Source organism: Gadus morhua, chromosome 9 (assembly GCF_902167405.1).
Source record: "Gadus morhua chromosome 9, gadMor3.0, whole genome shotgun sequence".
Taxonomy (NCBI): domain Eukaryota; kingdom Metazoa; phylum Chordata; class Actinopteri; order Gadiformes; family Gadidae; genus Gadus; species Gadus morhua.
Genome location: NC_044056.1, coordinates 24,522,355 through 24,540,840, shown reverse-complemented (window position 1 = coordinate 24,540,840; position 18,486 = coordinate 24,522,355). Strand labels below are relative to the sequence as shown.

Sequence of the window (18,486 nt, the reverse complement as noted above, 5' to 3'; positions counted from 1 at the left end):
GCGGGGGTGCTCTCACTCTCGCTAGCCCGTAGGCCTACTACACAATCGCTTCAACTTATCCAACTCCAAGGCTAGGCTGCTTCACTAAGACCACAACTAACCACAAGGCCTTCATAACCATGCAGTATGCCGAAGCCGAAAAGGACACACGCACACACTCATCTTATGCAAAACAATCCGTTTTATCATCAACATTCAGTCACTGCAAAAATTTAAATACTAGCCTCTTACCATAAGTTAGAATGGACCCAAAGTATGTGATTGATACAGTCTGGTTCGGCTTTCGCTTACTATCTGTTTTTAGCATGACTTGTCTTTATTGTGTTAGGCCGCGGCGCACATGGCTAATTTGCATACGTGCAAAGGATTGGCTGGCTCCGCAAGGCAAATAATAGAACATATTTAATTATCTTTCTATATGTCTATCTATCAACGCATAGGTCTATTTTTAATGTGATGTCTTTTTCAGTCAGACTTGTCTCCCTTGTTCAGTGTGGTCTTGTAGGCTATACTGTGTGAGCCGAATCACCTAAATGAATTCCCGACGTGTAGTTTGGTATTAATAAAGACTTGACTAGGCTATTTATCTATCTAGGCTATTAGTCAACAATTATACGCCGAAGGTGAAGTGAATAGCCCCCGAGACCGAAGGTTTATTTGTTGTTATCAGCTGACATTTTTCGATGAAAACAATATCGAGTTTGAGATATCAATCATGGGATATTGCCCAATATCCCGAGATAGCGAACCAATCAAATTGCGCCATTTTAGGAGGTTTCTCGTGTAGCATATACTAACTATATATAATATCTATGTATTTATCTATGTATCTGTATAATCTGCTGAACACTCTCTTACTAGTCTCTACTCTCAAGGGTCTCAATGCGGCTTTGGTCCGTGTCTCCCCCAACGTGACGTCATGCAATGCATTCTGGGGGAAATGAGAATCAATAGCAAACCGCCAAAATAGTACCTATATTTTCGTATAACGTTCTGTTTTGTGATACCTAACAACATTAAATACAATAAATAACAGTTTAAATCTTAAATACCAACAAGGAAATTCGTTGGAAAATAAACCCTGCAACACGGCCTTTAATAATATAATAATACTATAAGTTAAGAATAAATCATTAAAATGTGATGAAGCACAACACGTAGCTAACCTAATACCTAAACTTTACTTAATCTAACAATAACAAAACTAACCCATGCTAAAACCCTAGCTTAAATATCTATAACCCTATTCCTTAACAACCATATCCATAAATTTCCAAACTTAACCTTCCCTAACGTCACCATGTCTAACCTAACAGCTAAACTTAACCATCAACTAAACATAACCATAGAACCAAATGAGCTAAAATGAGCAGTTACTGAAGGATCTGCATCATATATATATATTACTGACCCCAGAATAATGTCTTTATTCATCACATAATTCAACCCCAGCTGTGCAGGACTTGGTTGTAGTTAAGGCAAAAGATGACTTGACCATGCCACTACACAGGACTACATATTTATTAATAATAATATGTTGGCGCGCACCTCGCAGTGCGCGTACACGTGAGCAGCAGAGAGGACTTTCGGTTCGGAGGAGGCGGTCCTCGCACCACAACATCACTCAGTTCACGATCCGCACGCGGTATTCACCAGAGGCTCGTACTTGTTGAAGACTCGGTCCTTGTTCCTAGCGAGGTCCACTGTGATGTTCCTCTGAGGATAGCAGCGCGCTGCAGGAGGAGTGCTCCTCCTCGGCTCACAGCCCTCTCCAGCTCTTCTCCCCCCGGACTCCGCGACGCTCACGTTTTCCTGCAACAAGCCCCGAGACTGGAGACGGAGAGAGACCCGTGGTGGGAAGGAGGCTCAGACACCTGTAAGTCAACGCTTAGCTCGTTTGGAATTCATGAACTGATTGTGAACACAAACTACTTTTAACTGCTAGTCGTCACGCTTTAAATTCCAATGGTTCTGTTCCCCCTCGGCTCTCTCCAACGCTTCACGGTGCAAATAAAGTTACCTTTCGAGTTGTTTTGGGGACGACCTGACCGTTAAACTGCTAACGAGTCTATTTAAGATGTTTAAATCTGATTTTTGCAGATTAATGTCTTAGAATACAAATCCCAGGTCCGACCAATGATCCGAGTGTCGGGTGTATTTCACACCGATTGTGTATTTCCCACATCCATCCGTCAATCTTTAATCGAATGGCACAATATAAGGAGCTGTAAAGTGGAAATTATATTTTCCAATATCGTTTCTCTAACTGCCATTTGTTTGGTGTGAGTCCCCAGACTCCCTTGCGGTGGTCGGGGACCAAGGGCTCAAAATGAGGAGACACCGCTACGTATCCCCACATTACAGGTGTCAATGATCAAAATAAGTAATGTTATTCTAAAGGACAGAGATCCTGTGTTCTCATTAAGTAGCAGAATGCATAAGGGATCCCTGCTCCCTTGTGACCGGTTTACCCCAGGGTCAATGGTTAACGTTAGGTTAGGTAACACTGGGAACAGGTAGGGTGGCTAGACAGTGCAAGGAATAGGAGACGCGGCTTAGATGATGAAAAGGAAACAACATATGGATTTGCCCATCACCCAACATGAGGAGTTTCATCTATTGTTTACTACCATCTGATTAACCAATACGATCGATTTATTGGGGACCTGTCTACCACTGTATAAAAAGCCCTTGCTTTGGCCGATGCATTGGACTTCTCCTTTTGAAGCTAATAGAAAGATGCGGAGAGAACTCCCATCTGAGGCCTCGGATTATTGTATGTTTGTTGTATGTTATTGTATGCTTATTACTCAAATAAATTAGACTAATTGTTATAAATTCGGATGACTCTTTATCCTTTAAGACATAGACTACATTTAGACTTTCCGATTACAATACGGCGTCTTGGTTGCACACCCTCATCCACATACGTTTCAATGTAAAATAAGCCATGGCTTGGCACAGCTACTTTGTGCAATTGCTGTAAGTCACGAGCTGGGCTAAACCCGATCAAACCCTTATCAAGACCTGTGAGAAAAAACAACCTTAGCCTTCCTTCACTTCTTGCGACATGTTATCATGAATGCCCCCCCCCCCCCCAGAGATGCCAGGTGGTTGTGACACAGAGGAATGCTGCAGGGATAACCATCTGACACTGAAGCCAGCCAAGCAGAGCAGTCCCTATCTGACCAGAGAGCCTTTTCTACAGTCCTGGCCACTGTATGATGACCCTGGGGTCAACATGTCCGCCCTGAACCAAGTCGTCCTCACCGAGGCGGACCAACGTGTGGAAATTAACCTGGACTGGAGTGACATCGAGTGGCGGGAAACAGAGCTGCCCAGCGCGGTTGTAGCCAACGCCCAGACGCAGACGGAGCAGCTGCTGACGTCGGAGGCGGAGGCCCAGACCAGCCACGCCGTCGTCATGCACATCGACCTTGAGCGGACCCCCTCCAGGCTGAGGCACGGGGCCGGGATGGAGGCCGAGGGCCTCGGAGGGCCCCTGTTGCAGTTCGACCGGCAGGCACTGGGTCGTATCTCCACCTCCCCCACCCTGAGGAGGATACGCAGCAGCCGGCGGTCCCAGCCTGGGGTCCGGATGGAGAGCACGCAGGAGGAGCCCGGCCCGGCCCCGAGAGACCCCCAGCCCCCGGCCGGCCCCGTGTCTCCTGGCCCCAGGCACATGGTGTCCTCTCTGGCCCCCAGTCCCCTCTGTGACGGGGCCGTCCAGCTTGAGAACGTTGCTGGGTCCTCCACCTCTTCCTCCACCGGCAGACAGAGGACCCGCTCCCAGAGGTCTAAGACCTTTGAGGACAGGACCTCCGGCCCTGGGGAGGGGTCTCCAGGCGGGACCTCCTGCCCCAGGGAGGGGTCTCCAGGTGGGACCTGCTGGTCCAGACAGGGGTCTCCAGGTGGGACCTGCTGGTCCAGAGAGGGGTCTCCAGGCCAACATCCAACCGACTTTGAGTTCCCCTGTCATAAAGGACAGGTGAGTGCTAATGAGTAATGGAAGTGGTAAAACACCTGGATAATGTGCAGAATGTATATACGTTTTACTTCATTGTAGCTATAATGACTTAAAGGGTAGTGGTGGCACCCAAACCTCGACTAGAATACGCTCTCTTTGTGTTTGTAACTCCTGCAACCGTTGGGTTGGTTTGGTGTGTCCCGATCAGAGGAGAATCAGGCAGACTGGTGATCAATGAATCAGGGATCTTAATCGGAGAATCACTTCCTTATTATTGGGGAATAAGGAAGTGAACTCTACCGTATTCCAGCCTGTGTGTGTGAGAGTGTCTGTGCGTGCTCTATGTGTGAGTCTGAGTCTGAATCTGGGAGTGAGTGTGTACAATGCATCTGCATTAGCTGCTATCACTGCTGTATACGGGGTATGGGTGAGTCTAGCGAATGTTATTTCTTGGACTTGGTTCTATAAGCATCTGTACTGTACCGACACAGCGATATATTGTTTCACTTCTTATGACAAATGTACAAATTGTAAGTCGCTTTGGATAATAGCGTCTGCTAAATGCCCTAAATGTAAATGTACAATGTGCGTTGTGACAGCAGATGAATCAGCAGTTACGTGCACTGACAGCTCAGAGGTGTCCCCCCGTTCCTCAGCGCCCAACAGAACCTTGGGAAGTCTCCTCCCAGGGATCCCCCATTCACCCAGTCAGCAGCCACCTCATAATGGAGGGGTCAGTGAGCAATGGAGGAAGATAATGGGGGCCCGGCCCTATTCATGGGCCCCCGAGGCCCTCAATGGAGCACATTTTCATTGAGTCCTCCTGATTATCCCCTCAGATCTCCCGGGGCCCAGAGTCACAAGGGCCCCCCCCCTCACACGCTGATCCGCCCGTTCCAGAGCCGTGACTGGAGGTGGTGTTGAGGGGGGGTCATGGAGGCTAAAGTGTGGCTCCGAACTGATGTGGAACATCAGGTCTCATAGGACCAGCTCTAGTTCATAGAGCTGAGGACCAGCTCTAGTTCATAGAGCTGAGGACCAGGTCTAGTTCATAGAGCTGAGGACCAGGTCTCATGGGTCCAGCTCTATTTCATAGAGCTGAGGACCAGCTCTAATTCATAGAGCTGAGGACCAGGTCTAGTTCATAGAGCTGAGGACCAGGTCTAGTTCATAGAGCTGAGGACCAGGTCCCATGGGTCCAGCTCTAGTTCATAGAGCTGAGGACCAGCTCTAATTCATAGAGCTGAGGACCAGGTCTAGTTCATAGAGCTGAGGACCAGGTCTTGTTCATAGAGCTGAGGACCAGGTCTCATGGGATCAGCTCTAGTTCATAGAGCTGAGGACCAGGTCTCAAAGGTCCAGCTCTAGTTCATAGAGCTGAGGCCTCCTGCTTTGTGGGGGGCATGTAGCTCAGGAGGTAGAGTGGGTTAGCTGGTAACCACAAGGTTACAAGGTTGCTAGTTCAATCCCCGGTTGAGTGTCGAGGAGTCCCTGAGCAAGGCACCTAACCCTTACTGCTATATAAATGCAGTCAATTTACCTTTTGTCTACTTTTATTTTGCATCCTGTTTATTCCGTGTGTAATCATGCTCAAAGTCCTTCTTTCAATGACTAACCTTGTTTTCTTTGTTTTACAGGAGCAGGAGCCCGATCGCACTAGGTGGGTAAGCAGGGTTGTTTTTGATGTGTGCCATGTCCGTGCACACTTCCACATTACCAGAAAACCTATTTGCATATCAGGAGTCCAGTTGTAAAGTTTGAGTGCAGCTAATAAAGCTCAGAGCTAGACTATGGCCCTCTCGAACAATCGTCTCACTGTGTGCTGTGCTCTTATGCATTGTGTTGCATAGGAGCAACTCAATGCATAAAAAATGCAACCAAACATGCACATTTTAATACTGTCATATGTATTAAAATGTGCGAGTGTAATGTGTGTGTGTGTGTGTTTTTATGTGTGTGGGGAGACCTCTCATCTCAGCAAGCCCCCCATTGTGTATTCATTGTATTGGCTTCTTTGTTAATAACTGGTTCATAAGCTTGCATGGATCAGTTATGAAAATCCCATGGTTATGGATGGACAAGACAAACCTCATTAGGGCCAGTAATACTGTATAATTAGGCAGCTATTGTCCCCTAGCTCCACCCTGGCCCTGGTCCACTATGGGACCTGGGGAACAGGCCCTAAGGCTATTGGTGGGGACAGGTTATGACCATCCCTCACACCATGTTGTGAGGGAACAAAGCATATATAAGGAACGAGGGAGAGGGAGAGGGTGTGAGAGAGAGAGAGAGAGAGAGAGAGAGAGAGAGAGAGAGAGAGAGAGAGAGAGAGAGAGAGAGAGAGAGAGAGAGAGAGCGAGAGCGCGCCCTGGTCCGTCTCCCTCCAGTAGTCTGTACCTTAGAGGGACTGCTGCTCCAAGACCAGGGCCTTCTACTGGAAGTCACAGTCTATAAACACCATGTATCGAGCCTGAACACCATAGATCATGTATGAGATGTTCTGTCATATGATAACAATAAAAGAGTGATTTTAACTAAGTAGGCTGCCTGCCTGTCACATCTAATCAAACATGGTGTCCTGTAATCACAGGGAAACACACCTCAAATATCTCCTCTGACGAGTGTCAACACGAGCCACGGCACAACGCTATTCCAGCTATTCCAACGATGAAACCTGAATATTGTCTGTCTGTGTTGCAAAGGATTCCCTTAATGGTATTAGCCCTTAATGTTAAAGGAGTCCCTTAAAGTTATATTCCTCCCAGCTTCATGTTGTGCTATCTTCAGATGCAGAACGTATGCCATCCTCGTGTTTACTTACCAAACAAGCTGTTAATAGATAGCATCAGGCAGCAGCATGATAATGAGCTCTTGTGATTGACACAAACACAAACACACACACACACATATACACATACATACACACACACACACACACATACACACCCCCTCACCCTGCAGTGGTCTTGGTCCCCAGGCTGCAGGAGCGGCGGCGGAGCTCGGTGGTGGTCAGCATTCCCGGTCTGGACGTGTCCCCCGGCGACCTGTTCGTGTCTAACGGATCCGCAGACAGGCTGAACGGTTCCGCCCTCTCTGGTAACTCAGGGGCCAATCCTGTGTAACATGTCCCTGTAAACCATGAAACATTCTCATTCCTGTGTTTGTACGACTGAGTGTTCTTTCGTATGACAAATGTACTCATTGCTTTGGATAAAACCGTCTGCTGAATGCCTTAAAGTTAACATCTGGGAATTTCCCTATCAACCTTAAAATAATTAACAAAAATGCTTTTCTAAACATTTGAGCACATTGGATTCACTTCCATGGGGTTTGGTTTATGAAATAGTGCTTTTTTTTCCTTTTAAGTATGTGTTCCCTTGCAGACTTGGCCGTCGTCTGTACTTCTTGGTCTTATTAACTTTATTTCTTCTGTATTTTATTTCTTTACTTCACAGACACGAAGAAGTCCAAATGGCCGTTCTTGGGGCGCAGCACGGTAAGGGGTTTGTTGATGAGGGCGTTTAAGGCCGCCATCAGCAGCCGCTAGAATCCACCGCAGTGTTTACAGAGGCCTCTGTTTGGAGGGAGGTTGTTCCCTGACCCATTTACCAAAGCACAGTAATTGCCCTCTTTTCCTCTCAGCTGGCCCTCATGTTGTCAATTAGAGTTCTTCCAAGCTGCCTGTTTGATGGTGGGAACAGCGATTGAAAGAGGAAAACATTTCTTTATCCAACGCATACTGTGACGGCTCCCTGACAGTAACTGACGAGGGATGTCCTGTGCTTGCCCGTGCAGATCAAAGGGAAGATCTCCATCAGCACAGTGTCAACCATCGAGAACCACCTGTCCTCAGCACACATTCAAGACTGGAGGAACACAGAGTTTCAGAAATATAAGGTGAGACATGAACATCAGATGGGTTGGGCTAGGAGATCATATAAATGACTCAAGAGGACATTGGGCTCTGATAAAACACATGAGTAAGGGGTTACAGTGGTGGGATTTAGACATATTCCATTTGAAGTTAATGGGTTACCTTAGTTACCTGAAGGGTCTAACTGTCCACGCCCCCCATGTCCGTGTGTCCGTCTGTGTGGGACTGCAGAACTGGTGCCTCGCGGAATTCCTGCAGGACCAGTCCCCCCAGCTGGAGCGTCCCCCAGCCCCCCAGGGCACCAGGCGACTGGAGGCCCTGTGGGAGCTCTTCACCAGCGAGGCCGTCTACTTCCTGGACCAGCTCATGGTTCTAAAGGAGGTGTGTGTGTGTGTGTGTGTGTGTGTGTGTGTGTGTTTGTGTGTGTGTGTGTGTGTGTGTGTGTGTGTGTGTGTGTGTGTGTGTGTGTGTGTGTGTGTGTGTGTGTGTGTGTGTGTGTGTGTGTGTGTGTGTGTGTGTGTGTGTGTTTCCATGAAACAAAGTGGCCTCACAGGCCTGAATGCAACCAAACACCAGTTGCATTGTGCTGCTCAGTCTGCCTGTGAATTGTTGGGGAAGAGAAAGAGAAATGGCTCCACCCAAACGCCATGCTGTGTTTTGAAGCTCCTTGGCCTCTTCTGTATTAGTGATTGAATGGCAGCAGAGAGGGTCAAAGGCTTCTTTATTGGTCCTTGTGTGGTGGTCAGGTGTTCCTGGCCACGCTGGAGAACCTGCAGGCCAGACATTGTCTGGTTGACCTGGACCCCTGGAGGCTGTTTGCCAACATCAACGAGCTATGTCTGGTGAGTCAGGATCCACACACATCTCTAGCGCACACAGACACAAACACGCACGCACGCACATTACATTCATTAATCACACCGATACATCCATACTTGTAGAACATTCTAATGCCTTAATGACCTGCCTGAAACGACCTGCCCCATGTTGAACAGGTGTGACAAATTATTCTAACGATAAGCTGGACTAGTGTTGTGGCAACGTCTTCATGAGATATGATGTCTAGGAAAGATGAGACTTCTAAATGGAAAAAAGAAAAGAAAGATGAACTAATTAAAACTGAACAACATAGAGATACCCCATCACACTAGTCTGTGGGTTTGTTTTGGTTTCCCCAAAATAAAGAGAGGAGACAAACTATTAAAGAAAGAGTTGAAAGGAAATAGGAGTTGGGAGTTGAAAGCCCTTACTCACTGCTCTATCTGATAAGAGCTATGCAGATAATGCCTTAGTGTTCCCAGAAGAAGGAAGACGCAGGGTGTGTCGGATGACTTTGATTTGATCATGTCTTCTCTAATCTCCATGGCCAATTTCATATCAATCCAGCTGAACTTATTGCTATTTAGTACTTCTCCAATCGCTGCTGAGTCTTGAAATCCTGAATGAAGCAAATAAAAATCCTGTGGTTGAGCAGATGAATGCTGCTGGTGACGCCGGAGGTGGGGGATGGTCCTGGCGTTACTATGGTTACTCTGCTGTCAGTTTTGATGGTTGGCCTGTTTGCAGGTGAGCTTTGGCTTCCTCAAGAGTCTCCTGCGCGTAGTTAAGGACACCTGGGAGCTCCCTCCAGAGGGGGCCGGGGCATGTCTGCCCGAGCTGCTGAGTCAGGTGGGTGTCAGCTGACACGCCAACGCACGCCACGACACACACACCCTGCGACACACACACCACACAACTACACCCTGAGACACACACATACCACACAACTACACCCTGAGACACACACACCACACAACTACACCCTGAGACACACTCACACCACGCAACTACACCCTGCGACACACACACCACACAACTACACCCTGAGACACACACATACCACACAACTACACCCTGAGACACACACATACCACACAACTACACCCTGAGACACACACACCACGCAACTACACCCTGAGACACACACACACCACACAACTACACCCTGAGACACACACATACCAAACAACTACACCCTGAGACACACACATACCACACAACTACACCCTGAGACACACACACCACACAACTACACCCTGCGACACACACACACCACACAACTACACCCTGAGACACACACACACACACCACACAACTACACCCTGAGACACACACACACACACCACACAACTACACCCTGAGACACACACACCACACAACTACACCCTGAGACACACACACACCACACAACTACACCCTGAGACACACACATACCACACAACTACACCCTGAGACACACACACACCACACAACTAAACCCTGAGACTGGGGCTGTAACGATACACCAACTCACGATTCGGTTTTTATCACGATTTTTGACCCACGGTTCGATACATCCCACAAATTTTTTAAATTTATCAAGCATTTTATTTCAACAACACTTATATAACAATTAACTTCATGTAACAATTAATATCAAATAATTTGGAACACTGATCAGATTTTAACAGAAAGAATACTATCAAAGTATAGCTAAATGAATAAATAAATAACCAAAGATTGCAGTTGGAGGATGCTTGCAGGTAGGCAAAAACCCTCAACTAGTTTGGTGGTTTAGTCAAATATCCTATTAGCACTTCTTATTAGGCTATGTAGCTTAAATAAAGACATAATCAGGCCGTATAGAATGCATCAAGTTTAATAGCCTAACTTTCAATAGATGGGGAAAAACATGAACGTCTAACATGAACGTCGCAATAACGAGGCATAGTGTTACGAGTAGCGTATGTGTGTGCGCGAGAATGGCAGTGTGCGTATGTTTGTGTGTGAGCGACGTCAGCGAGTGAGTGGACGAGCGAGGAGAGTGAGCGGGCTATAGCGTGTGTGTTTAGTGAAGAAGCAAACCAGTCCGGTAGAATAAAGTACCCATCCTGTCAATAATCGGTGGCCGCTTCATTCCGACCTATAAGCAGACCAACTGCCGGTCAAATCACACAAAACAATAGAGACAGGGATATCACAGGCCATTTTTTTCGCTCTTGGCCCACTCTGGATAAATGTCGTTCATATCGCATATGAGGACTTCGACGGCTGTGGAGAAGTGCAATCCTCCGTAGCCACGGAGAGCTGTCATCACAGAGAGGGCATCTCGTCACATACTTACGGCATCGATAAGAGGGGGCGGTGTCAGCAGACTAGTATTTAGACAAATTATTAGCAAATTTCAATCTGACAATTTGACTGGAGTTAGAAAGGGCATATCGCGCTTCTGCCTTCTCACACCGCGAGACAGGTTCTTGGCTTTGAGTGTCGCGATTACCTAACTGAGACACACACACCACACAACCACACCCTGAGACACACACACACACACACACACACACACACCACACAACTACACCCTGAAACACACACACCATGCAACCACACCCTGAGACATACACACACACCACACAACTACACCCTGAGACACATACCACACAACTACACCCTGAGACACATACCACACAACTACACCCTGAGACACACACCACACAACTACACCCTGAGACACACACACACACCACACAACTACACCCTGAGACACACACCACACAACTACACCCTGAAACACACACACCACGCAACCACACCCTGAGACACACACACCACGCAACTACACCCTGAGACACACACACCACGCAACTACACCCTGAGACAAACACACCACCACACAACAACACCCTGATTTGATCCACAAGGCCTAACCAGATGGTTTATGGTGTTTTAAGGTGAACATGATCAGACTTCAGATGACCTACTCACCAAAAATACTGCTGGAGAGCAGATATCCAAGAGACAACCCCTAGAGCATTAAACACATGTCCAGCAAAGCGTAATCAGCCATTATCTTTCAGTCATCGGCATGGTGCTAACACATATTCACCTAGACGCCTTTAAACAACCAATTGCAGACAACTCATCACATGACACAGTCCGATGACATGGCATTACTCCGATGACTCAGAGGGCAGAGTTAACCGTCAGTGTGTGTGTGTGTGTGTCTGCAGGCCTTCCAGGAGAGGGTATGCCACTGCCTGCAGAAGTACTGCCTCAACTACTCAGCTGCGCTGCAGTACCTGGACTGCCTTAAGGCCAGGGAGGACTTTGGCTGTTATCTGAAGGTACAGAGCAGCCTGACCGTGGGTCCGTCAGCCAGAGGGGGGTCGCTGCTGTTTACCATGACATCAGACCAGGTGGCACCACAGGGCAAAGGGTGCTGCATGGGACCAGGGTCACATGAACACCTGCCTCCCAGCCATGGGTGATTGTATTTGAACCATTTGTTAGGAAAATAATCCAGGGTTACAAAATGAAGCGGCCAGATGATCATTTAATACCGGCCGGTAAAACGACTAAACAGAACGTGGGACTTGACTTGTGCGTGAGAAAGAGAGATACGTTGCGTGAGAGAGGGGCGGAACAAACAACACGGTGACTGTGCCTAAACAGACCTGTTAGTCGCCAGGACTCACCACACATTGGAATGCGGCCGCTCTGAGGCATTGTACACCCCGGCCTGTCAATAGAGGACTGCACCCCTATTGTTCCCCCTTTTCCTTCTTTCTAGTTTGTCGTCCTGACAATCAGTTTACTTTCTACACCTTCACCCCCCCTCCACCCACGGTCGCTGACTGCTGTCTCCTAACACACTAACTCTCCCCCCTCCCCCTGATTCCAACGAGGAAGTACAATACGTGTGTGTTTGTGTGTGTGTGTGTGTGTGTGTGTGTGTGTGTGTGTGTGTGTGTGTGTGTGTGTGTGTGTGTGTGTGTGTGTTTCAAATGAGAGGAACCAACATGAAATGGGGAAACGGGTGCGTACAGCTCTATTGTATGTAAACTCATGAAAACAACAGGGAACATGTTATTAATGTCCCTTCCCTTCTGTCCACAGTGGATCAGAAGGTGAAGGCCTCACTACTATCCACACTGTTACAGTATGACTGCTTATTGGCTCAACTAGTAAAAAAAACTCAACCAAATATTGCTTTAATACAGCTCAGTGGATTGATGCAACCTGAGAAATGAAAGATCCTTGGAATCATGGAAAAGAAATAGATACAAATATATGATTGGAGATCTTCTTCGTGTACACCGACTCAAACTGTAGGGTGGTACGCCACGGGGGCCCTTATCACCTAGCACCCACTTCCCCTTTTCCTTCATGTGGGTTCTGCTCATTTACAACACACACAAAATTTGTAGGGTGTGTTTCTCCTCCCCGGTGGGGTGAGAGGAAGGAGTAACGTTGTGTGTGACTCCTCTGGTGGTGTGTAACTGGGTGCGTGTGTATCTGTAGTGTTGTGTAACGGTGTGTGTGTCTCCTCTGGCTGTGTGTTACGGGTGTGTGTGTCTCCTCTGGTGGTGTGTAAGGGTGTGTGTGTCTCTAGCAGTGTGTAACGGGGTGTGTGTGTCTCTTTGTGTCTCCCCAGTGGTGTCTAACGGGTTGTGTGTGTCTCTGTGTGTCCCCCCAGTGGTGTGTAACGGGGTGTGTGTGTCTCCTAGCGGTGGATAACGGGGTGTGTGTGTCTCCTCTAGTGCTGTGTAACGGGGTGTGTGTCTCTGTGTGATCCCCCCAGTGGTGTATAACGGGGTCTGTGTGTCTGTGTGTCTCCCCAGTGGTGTCTAACGGGGTGTGTGTCTCTGTGTGTCCCCCCAGTGGTGTGTAACGGGGTGTGTGTCTCCCCAGTGGTGTGTAACGGGGTGTGTGTCTCTGTGCGTCTCCCCAGTGGTGTGTAACGGGGTGTGTGTCTCTGTGTGTCTCCCCAGTGGTGTGTAACGGGGTGTGTGTGTCTCTGTCTCCCCAGTGGTGTGTAACGGGGTGTGTGTGTCTCTGCGTCTCCCCAGTGGTGTGTAACGGGGTGTGTGTCTCTGTGTGATCCCCCCAGTGGTGTGTAACGGGGTGTGTGTGTCTCTGTGTGTCTCCCCAGTGGTGTGTAACGGGGTGTGTGTGTCTCTGTCTCCCCAGTGGTGTGTAACGGGGTGTGTGTGTCTCTGTCTCCCCAGTGGTGTGTAACGGGGTGTGTGTGTCTCTGTCTCCCCAGTGGTGTGTAACGGGGTGTGTGTGTCTCTGTCTCCCCAGTGGTGTGTAACGGGGTGTGTGTCTCTGTCTCCCCAGTGGTGTGTAACGGGGTGTGTGTGTCTCTGTCTCCCCAGGGTGTGTAACGGGGTGTGTGTGTCTCTGTGTGTCTCCCCAGTGGTGTGTAACGGGGTGTGTGTGTCTCTGTCTCCCCAGTGGTGTGTAACGGGGTGTGTGTGTCTCTGTCTCCCCAGTGGTGTGTAACGGGGTGTGTGTGTCTCTGTCTCCCCAGTGGTGTGTAACGGGGTGTGTGTGTCTCTGTGTGTCTCCCCAGTGGTGTGTAACGGGGTGTGTGTGTCTCTGTCTCCCCAGTGGTGTGTAACGGGGTGTGTGTGTCTCTGTCTCCCCAGTGGTGTGTAACGGGGTGTGTGTGTCTCTGTCTCCCCAGTGGTGTGTAACGGGGTGTGTGTGTCTCTGTCTCCCCAGTGGTGTGTAACGGGGTGTGTGTGTCTCTGTCTCCCCAGTGGTGTGAGAGGAAGGAGCAGTGCCGGCGGCTGCAGCTGCGGGACCTGCTGGTGGCTCCCATGCAGCGGCTGACCCGCTACCCCCTGCTGCTGCGCAACATGGCCAAGAGGAGCGCCGGGGCGGAGGGCGCCGCCCTGCAGGCCGTGGCCGAGCAGGTGGACGCCTCCATATGTGAGCACACCCAGTCATTACAATCAGGATCCCTTTACTCACTGACACCACACTGCTGCTCACCTCTGCAGTAGAGCTAACATCAGCAACAGTTTTCTTTTTATCTACACTTCAGATACAGAGAAAGCTTTTTTTTCCCTTGTGTCCTTTGATCTATTGGTTAGTAGTGCTGGTTTAACCCCTGTTTGTGGTGATGGTCTCTGGTGCACACTGGAGTGTGTGTGTGGGGGGAGGGGGGGGCAGGCAGTCAGTCAGTAGCTAAGGGCTCAAGAGGAGGAGTGCTGTCAGAACAGTTATATTTAGCTGTCAATCACAATATCATTATGTATTGATTCACTGCCCTGTTCTAAAGATTCTCAATCAAACATTGCTTTAATACAGCTCAGTGCATTTTTTAACTGAGAAAGAAAAAATCTTTAGAACCATAAAAAATAATAGATACAAATATATCATTTGAGATCTTTTTAATATACTCTGACACAAACTTCTGACCGGACGTCCAAACCTTGTGAGGAGTCCATTCAGCCTATTGTGGAGCCTCCTCAGTCTGATCTAACGGCAGTACTTAGCGCTGCTAGGCTAGGCTAGCAGGCTTGGCACTAGTTATTCTACTGCAGAGCACAGGAAAGCTGAACTTGTCTCTGCCCTCCCTCGCCGCCATATCCTGCGGTCCCTCAACAGGACATACCTGGAGCTCTGGTTTGGTTAAAGTTGCTGTATTTGTCCTGGTGAGCCTGTAGGCATGTAGCCGAGGTTCACTGTGGAACTGGAGGGACCCACAGCCGGGACATGTGGATTGTGCTCCAGCGAATGTCAGGACATTCCGATTCTTTATTATTTACTTTTGATGAAACGCTGTCTCGGAACACGTAGCCAAGGGCGTGGCAGATAGGGCGTGGCAGATAGGACGGGCTGTGAGGACGTGCCAGCCGTGGCACGGGTACACGGGTCAATGTCCCGCGGGCGTAGCCACCGCGTTAATGGTTACATCATCCCACCGCTGGAGGCTGGCGGCCAGGGTCCAACACCCGTTACTAATCTTTGGTTTCCTCTCCGGCGCTCACTTTACAAATCTCACACATTTAAACATTCATTCATGCATCCATTCAAACCCATCTTTGTGGGACAACATTGTAACGCTACTTACTTCCTACTAATGAATACATGACATGACATGCCCAAATGATCTTTCATAGCAGTAACTCTATTCTTTGTACAGGATGATCAAAGTCAAGGGTTTGCCAATAGCTTTGTGCTCTCTCTCTGTGTCTGAAGGCAATTTGGAGGGTGAGGTGAAGTGGTTGGACAACTACCAGCAGGTGAAGCAGCTGAGGGACGCTCTGGTGTGGCTGCCGGTGTGGGAGAGAGACAAGCGGGCGTTTGTACCCGAGGTCAGTACATGAACCCCCGTCCTCCCACGGACCTGGGTTCAGAGACTAAATCGTATTACATTCTTGTAAATAATAATACTGATTAAGGTTTTAGTCGTTGATTTGATGGATTGATTTGAAATGTAATCCTTGAAAGTGACTCTTTGAATTTCTTGTGGCCCAGAGTTTGAAACACCTGCTGAAGACTGTCACCTTGGATAACCTTATCAATCACCGAAGCCTGTTGCATGATGGGAAACTCATTGCCACAGGTTGGTGCAGTTCCCCTCAAGGAATTCAAGTCATTCTAGTGATATCTTTTGCTATGATCGTCCAGCACGGATCAATGTACATACAAGAACGAGTCCCACTCGTCCTCGCTGTGTAAAACCTGCACTATAATCGTATTGCAATCGTCTTGTTGGGATGAGGCTGCAGAACTAGAGAGATGTGCACATAGGGAGTTCTGTCCATTCATTATCTTTTATTCCGCATGATGACCAGAGAACACCAAGATGGTGGACGTTTATCTGTTCCTGTTTGATGAGTTCCTCTTGATCACCAAGATAAAGAGAAACAAAAAGGTATGTTCAGAAAGACTCAAATAAGGTCACTTGAATTTCAATGTGTGGGGAAGGTATGATGGCCCAATGTCAGCAAGGGAGGCAGCGGACAGAGGCTCTGGGGTGAGAGAGACAAACGAGCACTGGTCTCTCTCTGACTCCGTCGCTCCATCACTCTGAACCCCCTCTCCTGGTCCCTAATGTAAAGCTGAACCCTTCTCCTGGTCCCTAATGTAAAGCTGAACCCCCTCTTCCTGGTCCCTAATGTAAAGCTGAACCCCCTCTCCTGGTCCCTAATGTAAAGCTGAACCCCTCTCCTGGTCTCTGATGTAAAGCTGAACCCCTCTCCTGGTCTCTAAGCTGAACCCCCTCTCCTGGTCTCTGATGTAAAGCTGAACCCCCTCTCCTGGTCTCTAAGCTGAACCCCCTCTCCTGGTCTCTGATGTAAAGCTGAACCCCCTCTCCTGGTCCCTAATGTAAAGCTGAACCCCTCTCCTGGTCTCTGATGTAAAGCTGAACCCCTCTCCTGGTCTCTAAGCTGAACCCCCTCTCCTGGTCTCTGATGTAAAGCTGAACCCCCTCTCCTGGTCTCCAGCGGTCGGCCGCCCCTGAGCAGGCTCAGAGCCCGGACCTGGACCAGCTCCTGAAGGAGGGCTGTACCTTCACCGTGGTGGACCAGCCCGTCTCTCTGGACCGCCTGCACATGAAGAACATCGACCAGCTCAACGCTACAGGTGGGCTGCTGGGGCCGGGACCACCGGATTTGTTTCATTACGGAACCTTTAATTCATTTGCCTTGTGTAAAAACAATGAAAGGCAGAGGTCTATCAACAGGCTGGATGAGCGGATCAAGGTGGTGTGAACTGGTGTTCTTCCAGTTCAACCTGTTTCAGTGTGAGCGGCAAATAGGGTTAGTTTTGATGCCATTTTATTTTTGTCTCCCCTCCCAGCATCAGGACTACCTCACTCCTTTATCCTCATGCATCAGAGCCGCTACCAGCAGTGTATGGGAGCGTTCATCCTCCAAGCGCCCTGCGACGCCGTCAAGGTGAGCTCTCCGACCGGCCACTGCACGCTGGGCTGCACGCTCCAACTTTTCAACTATGCATCGCAGAGAATGTCTCAGACTGAATCTACTGTAGCTTAAGAGTCGATCCAGGCTCCATGTGAACAAACACACACACACACGATGCCTAGAGCTTGTATTTTTGTGCGCTCTACAGAAAGCGTGGATGTCCAAGATAGAGGGCGCTGTGACGGCACTGCTGAAACTGGACTCTCAGCAGCCGCGGGTCAAGAATGCCTCCCGGTGGCTGGAGTCCTCCCAGATATGAGCCCTAGAATCAGCCCCTGAAGACCTGTTAACATGAGCCCCTTAAGACCTGTGTTAACATGAGCCCCTGAAGACCTGTTAACATGAGCCCCTGAAGACCTGTGTTAACATGAGCCCCTGAAGACCTGTGTTAACATGAGCCCCTAAAGACCTCTTAACATGAGCCTCTGAAGACCTGTGTTAACATGTGCCCCTGAAGACCTGTGTTAACATGAGCCCCTGAAGACCTGTGTTAACATGAGCCCCTAAAGACCTCTTAACATGAGCCTCTGAAGACCTGTGTTAACATGTGCCCCTGAAGACCTGTTAACATGAGCCCCTGAAGACCTGTTAACATGAGCCTCTGAAGACCTGTTAACATGAGCCTCTGAAGACCTGTGTTAACATGAGCCCCTGAAGACCTGTTAACATGAGCCCCTGAAGACCTGTGTTAACATGAGCCTCTGAAGACCTGTGTTAACATGAGCCTCTGAAGACCTGTTAACATGAGCCCCTGAAGACCTGTTAACATGAGCCCCTGAAGACCTGTGTTAACATGAGCCTCTGAAGACCTGTTAACATGAGCCCCTGAAGACTTGTTCTGACCTGTAAATACTGGTTCTATAACTAGATTTGTTTTATAAAATAATTGCTTGCCTTGTTTT

General features: G+C 48.7%; 1 protein-coding gene and 1 long non-coding RNA gene across 3 annotated transcripts; one reads left to right on the top strand and one right to left on the bottom strand.

The window, feature by feature from the left end:
- The first annotated feature begins 1,638 nt into the window (after positions 1 to 1,638).
- Positions 1,639 to 18,482, top strand: plekhg7 (pleckstrin homology domain containing, family G (with RhoGef domain) member 7). Of its 2 annotated transcripts, none has more exons than XM_030365102.1 (17): positions 1,639 to 1,876; positions 3,102 to 3,988; positions 5,605 to 5,627; positions 6,945 to 7,063; positions 7,423 to 7,463; positions 7,763 to 7,864; positions 8,073 to 8,222; positions 8,588 to 8,683; positions 9,408 to 9,509; positions 11,870 to 11,983; positions 14,405 to 14,576; positions 15,852 to 15,967; positions 16,131 to 16,218; positions 16,451 to 16,530; positions 17,105 to 17,243; positions 17,460 to 17,557; positions 17,733 to 18,482. In XM_030365102.1, the coding sequence occupies exons 2-17, from the start codon at positions 3,104 to 3,106 to the stop codon at positions 17,841 to 17,843; spliced, it is 2,436 nt and encodes an 811-aa protein (XP_030220962.1). In that variant the 5' UTR covers positions 1,639 to 1,876; positions 3,102 to 3,103; the 3' UTR covers positions 17,844 to 18,482. The 2 variants fall into 2 exon arrangements, with proteins under 2 accessions (XP_030220962.1, XP_030220964.1); XM_030365104.1 differs by having other exon boundaries at positions 1,662 to 1,876; positions 3,209 to 3,988.
- LOC115550268 (uncharacterized) lies at positions 1,720 to 11,857 on the bottom strand. Its single transcript, XR_003977876.1, has 3 exons — positions 11,625 to 11,857; positions 6,922 to 7,096; positions 1,720 to 1,830 (listed from the first exon to the last, which is right to left on the bottom strand). It is a non-coding gene; the product is annotated as an uncharacterized LOC115550268 (long non-coding RNA).
- Positions 18,483 to 18,486: the final 4 nt, after the last annotated feature.

Excerpts from the sequence above, each read along its gene's own strand:
- plekhg7 (XM_030365102.1), top strand. The coding sequence starts at position 3,104 with ATGCCAGGTGGTTGTGACACAGAGGAATGCTGCAGGGATAACCATCTG. Across the intron at positions 7,064-7,422 it reads GAACGGTTCCGCCCTCTCTG|ACACGAAGAAGTCCAAATGG; the intron begins GTAACTCAGGGG and ends TTTACTTCACAG. Across the intron at positions 17,244-17,459 it reads CGACCAGCTCAACGCTACAG|CATCAGGACTACCTCACTCC; the intron begins GTGGGCTGCTGG and ends CTCCCCTCCCAG.